This window comes from Pyrus communis, chromosome 14 (genome assembly GCF_963583255.1).
Source record: "Pyrus communis chromosome 14, drPyrComm1.1, whole genome shotgun sequence".
Classification (NCBI taxonomy): Eukaryota; Viridiplantae; Streptophyta; class Magnoliopsida; order Rosales; family Rosaceae; genus Pyrus; species Pyrus communis.
The window spans coordinates 8,414,429-8,426,882 of NC_084816.1; the positions used below are offsets into that span (position 1 = coordinate 8,414,429).

The 12,454-nt window shown below is 36.2% G+C and overlaps 1 protein-coding gene across 1 annotated transcript; it reads right to left on the reverse strand.

The window, feature by feature from the left end:
- Positions 1-2,134: 2,134 nt before the first annotated feature.
- LOC137716084 (protein CNGC15b-like) lies at positions 2,135-6,330 on the reverse strand. Its single transcript, XM_068455478.1, has 7 exons — positions 5,775-6,330; positions 5,026-5,569; positions 4,727-4,939; positions 3,852-4,144; positions 3,477-3,588; positions 3,055-3,291; positions 2,135-2,938 (listed from the first exon to the last, which is right to left on the reverse strand). The coding sequence occupies exons 1-7, from the start codon at positions 5,801-5,803 to the stop codon at positions 2,264-2,266; spliced, it is 2,103 nt and encodes a 700-aa protein (XP_068311579.1). The 5' UTR covers positions 5,804-6,330; the 3' UTR covers positions 2,135-2,263.
- Positions 6,331-12,454: the final 6,124 nt, after the last annotated feature.

Below are 12,454 nucleotides of genomic sequence, written 5' to 3' on the forward strand. Positions count from 1 at the left end.
ACACAAAGAGCTCAGCTAACCGTTTCAGGGAAAACTTCTCTTGAACTGGAATAAAATGTGCAGACTTGGTGAGTAGATCAACCACTACCCAAACACCATCATAACCATTTCGTGTACGGAGAAGCTTATACACGAAATCTATGGTAATATTTTTCCATTTCCACTATGGAACGGGAAGTGGCTGCATCCGTCCAAACGGCTTCTTTCTCTCGGCTTTAACCTGCTGGCATACAATACATCTGTTAACATACTCAACAATCTCTCTTTTCATACCCGGCCAATAGTAAAATGGTCGTATGGTATGATACTCAACAATTCATGTATGTTGTCGATTATAGTTTGAAAACTTGTAGCAAAACGCGGGCATTCCTGTTAGTTCATACTAAAATGGTCTTGAAAGTGTCACAAGTAGTCAAGCATTCCTATGAGAGAGTAATTTGCAGTATAGATCATCCAAATAATTAAAGGTCTGTTTTGTATCTTATTTGAAAATTTTTATCATTTCTCAAAATATTTATTAAGAACATTTCTTGCAAACAATTTTCTTTAAGACTCAAAAAGTTGATTGGTTTGCGATTTAAAAATTTTAAATCTTACGACTTAAACTGGATAAAGAGATCTAAAAAGAGGGAGGTCGCAGGAGAGGGAGAAGAGGAGAGAGAAGAAAATAAAGTAAGAGATGATTGAAGGAAAGAAAAAGAAGAGAGAAAATCAGATGAGATAGAGAGGAAGAGGAGTGAGTCAAAGAACCGAAAGAATGAAGAGAGCGGAGGACAGACGAACAAGGTAAAAAAAAAAAAATTTAATTTAAAAAAAAAAACAAGAGAGAGATAGATTTGTGGCGCGTTAACATATGGGGAAAAGACATGGCGGAATGGGAGTCATTCCCCATTCATGATTATTCCTCTGTTTACCAATTCAACCGGAATGCACAGTGTTGCAGGACCCATGTAAAATTAGGATTTCAATTCCTGATATTGACGGAATTGGATTACTTACACGGAGGTAGTATTTGGATTCCGGGGAGAAGGCTCCATCCGGAATCAAATTTTTCTTCCCAAAGCACCCTTCACCTTCAGCACTCCCTTCCATCTTCTCGTTGTCCTCTGCCATCCTCTCCAACAACTTTGTGCTCCTCCTCCGCCGCCTCTCTGCACCCCATGCATTGCCGTGTCAAACTCTTTCGATTTGGGGCTCGGTTGCTGATTCTAATTCCAAAGATTGCAAATTCAGACTCTCGTTAGAATTTATAGGGGATAAGGATTGCAATTAGGCATCCTTAAAACACTTGAAAGATCAACCATTCAACGACATATTAGCTTAAATCATTACGTAGAGCCGTATAGGAAAGGTCAGGGCAGAGCATAATCAAATCAACCAAAAATAAAAATTTGCATAAAAGGCTTACCTTGAATCCTTGATGGTGAGGTAGGGAGGGAGAGCAAAGAATGGTCGGAGTCTCAGGGAGGGTAGTCGCGGTCAAGCGTGAGTGAGAGAGGGTGAGGATGAGGTGTTTTGTCAGTAGATCAGAGAATGAAGAGGACTGATCAGATTGGATTTAAAAAGACTTAAAAAGCCTTTCTCACATAAATTAAAAATAAAATAATTTTTTTATTAAAGATAAAACAGATTAGCATATAATATAGATTATTTAGAATAGGGGTATTTTAGTAATGACATTAGTTTTCATTCTGATTCATGACAATTAGTAAACAACTTATATGGATTCAAATATCATTCCATTAGTAAACAACTTATATGGATTCAAATATCATTCCTACTCCGTTTCCAGACAATTTTAGTAAGCAACTTCAATAGGAATCTGATTCTGATTCCACCTCATTTTAATTCCTCCTCAATCTAATTCCTACTCAATTCAATTTCTCTCAATTTAATTACGGATTAGTAAACGCGCCATTGGAGTGAGAGGGGATGAGGGAGAGAAGAAGAAAAAAAAGTGAGTTTTAAGTTTAAAAACTCTAGAAACTCACATTTTCTGTTTTTAGAGAATAAACTATATTTTTTAGTTAGTCTTGAGTTCAGTTTTTTAAAATAGCCTTAACAAACAAGTTTTAAGGCCTAAAACTTGAAAATTGTTTTTTAGTTTAAAAAATTGGATTCAAGAAGAGTACCAAACATGCCCTGGACAATTACATTAAGGCATTCCTGAATCTGACTGTATATGTCCTACGAGAGAGTAATTTACAGCATAGATCATCCATTGAAACCTATTTTAAGGCCCCTAGTTGCATGGATTCTCCATTCATTCCTCGTCAACAGAAAAATCAGGTTCCGCTGGCTTCTGCAATGAGCTAACGACTCCAGAACCTGACCCAGAATGCTTATTGGCACCCCGTCTGGTACTTGCAGCAAGCCTTGCTGCGTAAGTAACCAAGCCCAACACAGGCGGGGTTTTTGCAGGCTCAGTTTCTTTGTGGCTTTCTTTAGCCTTGAGTTCGGCTGCTTCCCTTCTTTTCTTGGATCGACGCCATGCTGCCTGTATGAAACAAGCAGACCATAATCTCCATTGGTGCGAATAGAGCCGGAACTTGTGTCTAAGTTGCTTGCTGTGAAGTCTTCTGAACTGGGATGCTACGAATTTCAAGTCATCTGCTACTAGAGCAAATGCTTCTACTTCAGAGATGGATTTGACCGTGCGCGTTGAAGATGGCAGGATTACACTTGGACGAGGGTCCAAGGCCCATGTCAGAAGTTCCTCACCACAGAAGTCACCTGGACCAATACGGCATGAATTGAAGAATCCAGTTCGACCACCATTCGTGGTGTAAGAATCAAGGTTGCCCCGGATTATGAATAGCATTTCATTGACAGGGTCTCCTTCACGGACTAGAAATGTGCCTTCAGTACACAAGGCTGGTTTGAGCCTTTCACATATTGCATCTAGCATCCTTTCATCCATTTGATCAAACAAAGGAACCTGTTCACCAAATGAAAAAGAATACACAAAAATTTGTATAGTTACAATTAAAATTACGTGGTAGTATCAATAAAAATCTATTTGTGCTACCGGTTATCAAGATAATAATAACTTACCCGACGAACAAGGTCAAGGCAAAGGTGCCGCTTGATGTCTCTTCGAAGATCCATAGGTAGGCCTTTAAGAAGAATTTCCTCATCAACGCCTCGAGTAGCCAACCACTTGTATTGATCATACTTCCGTACAGACTGTCTTAGTTCCGTAGGCAGCTGCCTATGACGCATCCATTGTTCTGTATCAGTTCTCTTAATCCTCCACTCTTCTAGTCTGACAGTTGTGGATTGGAGGTATGTCTGCCATTGTAAAGAACGAGTGATCAGAACTTAGAAAAAATCCAAGAATATAATGGGTTGCATAGTAACAAGCCAATTTCAGAGGCAAGACTGTCTAAAAGCTCAGATTTAAGTCCAGACTGTATAGAAGCTCAATTTAAGGTACATTTAAAAGCCTACTGAGACATCACTGACCAACGACTTACTTGCATATTACCAATCAGCAATGCGAACAGAACCAGCCCAACAGTCGCAATGATTATTGCAAACATTATCTCTCCAACGTAAGTACTTGTTGAAAGATTTTGTCCCAAAGAACTGCACAAGTTTCAAATAAAATAACTCAATCATCTACTTTAAATTAGGCAAGCCTAGGCTTTTAAATTAGGCAAGCCTAAGCTTTGACCTGCATTAAACATTATTAGCCCCTTTGCAAAAACATCCAGTGAAGAAGATCTTAAAAAAGTTACAGATATAAGTTGCTCAAAATTCTACAAAGAACATAAGGTGGTAATGTTAAAAGTATTATTCACAAATGTGTTAATGCCCATCACAAACAGATATAGAAACAAACAGCTTACCTGAGGTTTCTTAGACCCCACCAGAGACAGTAAAAGTATCTGTTGAAGAATGACGAGGTTGTAACATCGTATGTCACTGCATCGCCATACATACCAAACTTATAATAACTGTTATCTGGATTACATAGATTTGTGACGTTACTCGACTTGTACCAGTGCTTCCTGTTAGGGTCTTGAGCCTGACGGCAATCAAAGTAATCAGGTTTACACAATGTCTTCTCAAGATCACAAACACTTCTCCAACAAGATTCTTGCCGCTCAATTGAAAGAAGGTACCAACAAGCTCCTAAAACCTTTTCACAGAGAAAAACAAAAAAAAAATCAGCAACGCACAGTAGGTTAACATTTTCCTTAAATACTTGATTATTCAATGAAAAAGAAAGGTGTGAACGAGTATTCGTCAAATGTCTGTTAGACAGTCAGGAAGATGAGCTCGGCAGTTTAATTCAATACGAGAATAGGAATTGAGAAATTTCAAATTTGGTCATTATATGCAATGACAGATGATCGTTTCAGGTTTCAACCAACCAAGCAAGTCTTAGACTGAAAAAAACTAAAATTCGTGGATTAATAAGAGTCAAATAAATCCATTCATGAATTATGACAGCTGAAACTGAAAATAACTTGTCATTTCCATATGTTTCTGAAATACTTTTAACTGTAACACATTTTGTAAAAACCAAGTAAGTTTGTAATTATTCCTTCTTTTGTGTTTCTATATGATGGAGAAAGATAAGGTTGGGTGAAAATCCTTAGGCTTAGCCACTCAGTCTACACACTGACTACAGTATTATTTGTGATCAAGCTGTAGATGCACAACTAGCTATCTTATTCAAAGTTACGAAAAGAGAAACAACGGGTTTGTTTAGACTTACATGACTTGCCAACATGTATAGCATCAGATTATATGCAGCCCCTGCCCATGCTGTTTCTGTCACAACGCCAGTAGCCTTAACTATTTGTGATGAGAGCGGAAATATAAGAAAGAGCCTTGGTATGTATTGAAAGATTATGATGAACCGAAGGAAGTTTTTTGTGTTTGTCACTGTCGAACCCCTAAGGGTTGGGATTACAATCCAAATCAGCACCTGAGAGGAAGATGAAAATTTAGAACTGAATTTAGTGCATATTTGCTTTGTCTCAATGGTGAACAAGAAGTTTTCAAGTAACATACCTGAGGAAGGGGCAGGGCAGCAATGAGGTCTATCCAGAAATCCAGGCGTAGGTACCTCACTGCGATCTTTGAAGGTTCTATTACAAGCTCTCCTCTCCCAAATACACGAGAGGAAGGTGCAATATAAGCTTTACGAAAGTTAATAAAAATTTGAATTATGTAAAACGCATCAGCCACTGATCGAACAATTGTTAGAACAACTTCAAGTGGGATTCCAATACTAATGCAGAATTCATCTCTCGTCGATGGCAAGTAAAAGAATAGAGGGTCCACGAACAGAGAAACTAAACAAGTTACTAAGAAAATCTTGTTCCAACGGTGAATAGTTTGTCCTCGAGGATCTAATATTTTCTTCTGCACTCTCTCATAGTCCTCGGAAAAGACTCTGGACAGAACTTTAGCTTTTAAAGATTTTCCAGTCTTCCCAGGAACCTCCTTTTCGCAGGATTCTGCTACTTGTGCCCCATCAATCTTGTACTTAAGCTTAACCACACCAACTCCATTGACCGAAGGTAGCTTTGCTAATTCAACATCATCTTGAAATCTGAAAATTTCAAATTTCATATGTGAATAAAAAGAATTTAAAAAAAATAGAAACCAGCTTATTATGCTAAGCTATATGATTAGACTCCAAAACTCATAACAAAAACGGAAACCCAATTGTAAAATATCGTTTAGAACACGGTAACATAAAATAAGATGACCAAATATTGGTTGAAAACGAAACAGAATTCGGAAGAAAGATGTACCTGATAGATTTTGAATTACCATAAACCATGGCAATCCTCTAGGAATACCACTTTGCCTTCAATTAACAGAATTGACAGTAGTAAAACGTACAACCGGATAATCGAACGTATATTAGGCCATGAATCAACTGTATGTAAATATCTAGGCTCTTCGAAATAAAAGCCGAAAATGACGTGGCATGAGCTCAAAGCCACAAGAACAGGGAAGATGTCGCAGCCATGGGTACTCATTCACCAGGAATCATGTGAACATGTGAAATATATAAGGAAGATGTCAACTTGGAGATGAAGCTGTAAAGACTCTATACCCCCAAAAGCGCATGGCAAACATGTGACTGCCTTAAGATTTTTGTGTATACACATTGAGGGGAAAAAATGTTTATTTTATGATTAATAAAAAATAAAAATTAGTAGGCCTTCCAAAATTCCTGTATGTATATTTTGTTGAAGCAATTGAATGAGTCAAAAATGTAAAGCGCCCTGAACTTGCGAAACTAAATAGAAAATTAAACCAAAATAATTTGAAATAAATAATTACAGTTAAACACCAAATCAATATTCAAATCAAGATTAATTAAATAAATGCAACAGGTTTAGCACTCTGGGAATCTGGCAAATGGGTTTTACTTAAAACCCATAAGAATCTTGGGGGGAGAGAGAGAGAGAGAGAGAGAGAGAGAGAGAGAAAGAGAGAAACTTACAAGTTTTTCTGCCTGCCATGGGCCATGGCCAAGCTTCAGCAAACTATGAAATCACTCTCTCTAGTTTCTTACAGATTTCAGCTCAAAACCGAACTGCTATTACTCCAAAAATAAAATATTGTGAAAATAAAATAATTAGAAATGAGCTCAAAAAATGGAAAGTCTAAAATAGTTTTTGGAATTGAAGTCCCCGGCGTTGTTCTTCCCGTCAAAATATTTTTTGGAATTTTGAGAAAATGACTGAAGTATTAACCTATACAAGGAAAGTAATAATTATTTAATTTTCATTAGCATATTCTGGTCAAAAATATGAAGAAATATTGTTAGTGGTTTATATACTTTCCATAATTCCATTGTCAATGGATATAAGAAAGAAAGAGAGACAGAGCCACAAGAGTGTGTCCAAATTTTCCAAAGACAAGAGAGATTAAGAGAAGGTTGAGAAAAGACTGGAAGAAGCTTCAATTGCCTTGCTTATTCAGTTTTTTTTTTATTCTAATTGTTTTTTCAGAAGAGTTTCATCTGATCAGATGTAACTATATTTTACCCCTTTTTTTTTTTTTTTTTTTTTTTTTTTTTTTAAAGATCCGAGGAGGAGTTGACTACGCTTGATATGCATGCAATTGGAATCTCGACACGTGTCTTTCCCATGTTTTCTATCCTGCTTTTCAAGTTGTGATTGAGTAGAGTAATTTATAAGGAAAATTAACGAAAAGTTCAGAAAAATTTTAGTTTTAATGAAAAATGATAAATAAATGTATAATAAATAATATCATAGAAAGGTAAAAATGTGGTCTTTCGTTAAAAATAAACAGTACTAGAAATGTTTCGTTAAAACTCTCTAATTTATATTTAGAGAATAGACCTTTTATTCAAAGGGATCTCTATTTTTGCGTAAAAATTGAGACTAGTTGGGCAATTTCACGTTGAGTTTCAACGATCCAAATCGTCGATTTTGTAAATCTTGATTCATTGATCATTTTTGCAAAAAATTAATTCAATCCGAAATTATTTGCCTATTTAATTATCACGTTGAAATTTCTTAAAGAACAAAGTGTTTGTCAATTTCTTTGAACTCAATTAGATGCCTCAAATATTCTTTATTTGACTAATATTTTGTAAAGATGATCAATGAGGTGAAACTTAAAAAATAGATGGTTCATATCGTTAAAGTTTGATGTAATGTGAGCCCACCAACTAATCCCAATTTTTCTAAAAATAAAATAAAATTAGGAATCTCCTCCCTTAAAAACTTCCTTTAAAGAATTCATATGTTATTAAGATGTGACTACAACATATATAATTGTATGATCTAAATTAACTTATAGTTGGAATTATTATTAGCACTCGAAAACTCTTATTGTGCACTCAAAATTTTCTCTATTTAGAAAAAAAAAAAAATTACACCAATAAAAAATGCAAAATAAAAATTTTAAAGTAACAATAACATTTCTCTATCAAATTTTGTTTATGTATGCATTCAAAAACACACAATATTATCCAAGATTATATTAATACAAATTGCCAGCTTGTTTGACATAAAAGAGGAAAAAACCCTCCACTTCTATATATTTTCTTGTATATATTTGTCACATGACTCACGCGGAGCATTGCTTACGGCACCAAAATATAGAACATTTGCCTTGACACCCTTGCGGTGACCCATTTGTTGACTTCTTGACATTTGGCTTTCTAGAGAGAGCGACCACCAAAACTTGAAGAAGTTGGACTAAATCAATTCAAAGAGTCCGCCCTTGATTTTCCCTTTGTGATCCTCATCACAAAGTGATCAAAAGATATTGTATCTCGAGTTCAAGTAGTTAAAGAAAATAAGATTGACCCTATGGAAGGAGAAGTGCATTTGGGTTTCGTTGGGGGCACAAGTACGTATGTACTGTACTACGCATGAAACTCTCGTCTATTAATAGTATGGAATGAAAAAGAGTTGAATTCTATTAATTTTTTGATGTAAAGCCCAAAAATAACGAGTAAGTATTGAGAAAAACTGTCCCGATTACTTCTTGAGTGAATAATTAGCCACAATAATGTGCTTCATCATGTGAACTCAATTTTGAATCATTTTTGAATGTTTTGACCTATTGCATGTAACCAAGTAAGATATGTGTGCATGGAAGTTACGAACTTACGACGTCTAAATTTATAGACCATCACACGCTTAGTCATTTTTTGTTGGAAACAATGTCGATATATGCTCAATTTTTCAAAGTTGTATTATATTATGACCCAAAAAAACAAAAACTTCCATCAAAAGCATGTCTCCATTTTCCAGGAAATACAAAACTTATCGCATCCATGCATGCAGGCCATACAACTTGATTTGAATTAGAATAAATTTTGTACTCGTCTTTTAGCTCGTTTTTTAGCTTCTTAAGTCACCAAAGTATAAATCGATCGATGCTATTTAGGTTTTGTACTCGTCTTTTAGCTTCTTAAGTCACCAAAGTATAAATCGATCGATGCTATTTAGATTAGGCTATCAGGCCAGCTTACAACTTGTCGACGTCATGCCAGTGGGACATATTCATAAATTCAAACAACTATGCAGGCTAATTTAAAAAATAAAAAATAATAAAAAATAAAAAATAAATTGAAAATATTTGTTTAATGATGGATGATCATTTACTCTAGGCTAATCCGACAAGCCAGCGAGATCTCGACCCCTCCCACAGGCCGGCATGTAGTTTAAGGCCCTGCACCTTACCACCCAACATAGGAATTAAACATGCTTTTGTTTGGGATAAGTTCGGGTAACTATCTAATCTTTGCGAGTGATTCAAAATTGGTCCAAATAACTACTTAAGATTTTGAAAAATGTATATCTTTTAGGTTCACTAGCGTTCATTGATAAAATGGACAATATTAAACGTGTTTAACTTTCAAGCCATCTATGGAAATTTGAATCCTTAAACTGACGTCATTTAGCTTAACAAATTTATTGTTTAACTTGGATAAAATGGGTCAATTTGGGAGATTAGAACTCCAAAGACGTCGATTAATGAAAACCAACAGTAGTATTTGTCCATCTCATCATTCACTACAAGAAATCGAATAAATATTGGCAGAAATATTTGCCTCTAAAACCCCCAATTGGGGCAAATATGTTGAAAAATTTCCCCTAATAAAAAGGAGGGGCGGATAGTAGATTCGCCCCTAAAAGAGCCGTTGCTATTGTTATTAGAGGCAAAATGTCAAGCATCCAGCCCTAATGTTTTTGTTGCCACATTGGCAAGTTTTATAAATACACATCATTACAAGCAGATACATCCGCCCCTAATACTTTTTAATTATATAAAAAAAAATTAAATCGAGCATATAATTACATCCATTCCTAATACTTTCAATTATATAAAAAAATCTACAATATAATAAATGCATTATCCACCCAAATGTCAGTTATTGGTTTTGAATCATTCAAAATATTCAAACCCAGCATGATTCATCTTCTTCTTTCCAAATCTCAAAATTTTCTCCTTTCTCTATCAGTCTCTCAAGCTTTGCAAATTAGATTTTTAAGTTCATCTTCTTATTTTGCAACAGCACACAAGTCTTTCTCAATAACAACTGTTCATAAACAAATACAAAATGAAAAAAAATGAAACGCAACAAACAACAAAGCCAAATTACAAAGTTTACTAATTTGTACAAACAAACAGAAAAAATCAATCCTAAATTTCACAAATCAATTCAATATATAAGAAAATTCAATAGACAAAGATTAACACAAGGTAATTACCTCTGAAAATTCTTTAGAACCTCCTTCTCCCTATCAATCAAATGATATTTTTATTCCAAACTATTCATGAAATTCTCTTCCACTCTAAATTATTCAGAAACCCCTCAAGTATACCTACAAAACTTAAAATTTAGGATGGAAAAAGCCCTTCAATCAAACCAAATGAAACGAGTTTCATCATCTCTCAAACAAAACTAGTACAAAAGTGGCTTATTGTGTCAGTGGTTGGTGTCGGTTTTACATATATAAAATACTGGCAGATAAGACATCTCTGACATCCTTCTTACATGGTGTCGGAATTATTGTCGGGTATAAGCGACATAAACTGTCTGTGTCGCTTATAACCGATATAGACTGTTAATGTTGCTTATAACCGACATAGCTTTTAATCTTTTTAAATGGGGTTGTCGTATAAAAAGAAAATTGTGTCACTTTCAACCAACATAAATTTATTGTCGCGTGAAATACTTGATTTGGTGTTTTCATCCGACACCATTTGTTTTAAATATTTTCAAACTTCCTGTCAGTGGACAAGTTAAGGTCAATCTCATCTGACTGATAGTGTATCCAATATTTTGGTCGAAATTTTCCCGTTAGTTTTGCACGCGAAACTGGGTAGGGTGATGTCAATGGAAGGTGGTGTCAGTTTTAACCAACATCGTCGAATTTTGAAACTTTGAACCCTTACTTAAAACTCATCTCTCTCTTCCCTTCACACCATTCTTCTTTGTGCCGCTGGTCCCTTCCCCTTCTCCTTGTCCTTCCCTCAACACTCTCTCTCAAAGGGATATCTACAGCACTCCCCATTCCATATGCTTTTAGCTCAGTTTTAGCCCTTTTTCATATGATTTTAGCAATGTGGTTGATGAAGACTGTGACATCTCACATCGCCCAGGGGAGTGATCCTTAAATGTATATTCTCATCCCTACCTAGCACGAGGCCTTTTGGGAGCTCACTGGCTTCGGATTCCGTAGGAACTTCGAAGTTAAGCGAGAAGGGAGCTAGAGCAATCCCATGATGGGTGTCCCACTGGGAAGTTGCTCGTGAGTTCCCAAAAACAAAACTGTGAGGGAATGGTAAGCCCAAAGCGGACAATATCGTGCTACAGTAGTGGAGTGGGCCCGGGAAGTGATCTGCCCCAGGCCGAGATGTGACAATTTGGTATCAGAGCCTAACCCTGGCCGCGTGTGTGCCAACGAGGACGTCGGGCCCCTAAGGGGGTGGATTGTGACATCCCACATCGCCCAGGGGAGTGATCCTTAAATGTATATTCCTATCCCTACCTAGCACGAGGCCTTTTGGGAGCTCACTGGCTTCGGGTTCCGTATGAACTTCGAAGTTAAGCGAGAAGGGGCCTTGAGCAATCCCATGATGGGTGATCCACTGGGAAGTTGCTCGTGAGTTCCCAAAAACAAAACCGTGAGGGAATGGTAAGCCCAAAGCGGACAATATCGTGCTACGGTAGTGGAGTGGGCCCGGGAAGTGATCCGCCCCGGGCCGGGATGTGACAAAGACACATGTTGAAAATGAACAAAGGTTTTGTAGCTGACCTTGATTACCTTCAAAAGACTCCCCATTAAGTGACGAAGCTCTTATCAATCTAATTTTCATCTTTTTTTTTTTTTTTTTTTTCCGTTTCCTTGACCTTTGTTTTTCTATTTATTGCTTAAGTTCTATGTGTTATTTTCACTTATCAAATTTTTTCAAGTATCAACTGAGAACTACAAGCAGGATGTCCAGATTTTTGAAGAGACAACTGAATGATCAATTAGTTCAATCGAGAGAGAACTGAACTACAAAAACAAGCAAAGCTGATTAGAGAAATCCCTCGTAGGCTTTCTAAATGTATAGCAACTTGCAAAGGCTTTTATGTGGATGTGTTATCAAAGACTCAGGTATAGCTATTTTTCAAATCAGGCTCTTTGAAGTTTATTTGGTATTATCAATTTAGTTACAATATAGTTATCCATACAGAGCTTTATATCTGATGAAAAATCTTTGGTGGCAATCAAGCATAAGTGAAATTGGCACAAGCTTGCAGCCAGTTTGCCTTGTGTCTGCAACCCCACCGTTCAGCACATCAGATCCAATTGATGAAAAAAGGGCAATTCAATTGAAATAGTTGAAGAAAAATTTGACAAAAGGAAAAAAGAATAGAGAGAAAAAGTGATTGAAATGTGATGAGAATCAAAGAGAGAGAGAGGGAGAGAAAGGCTGATGTAGG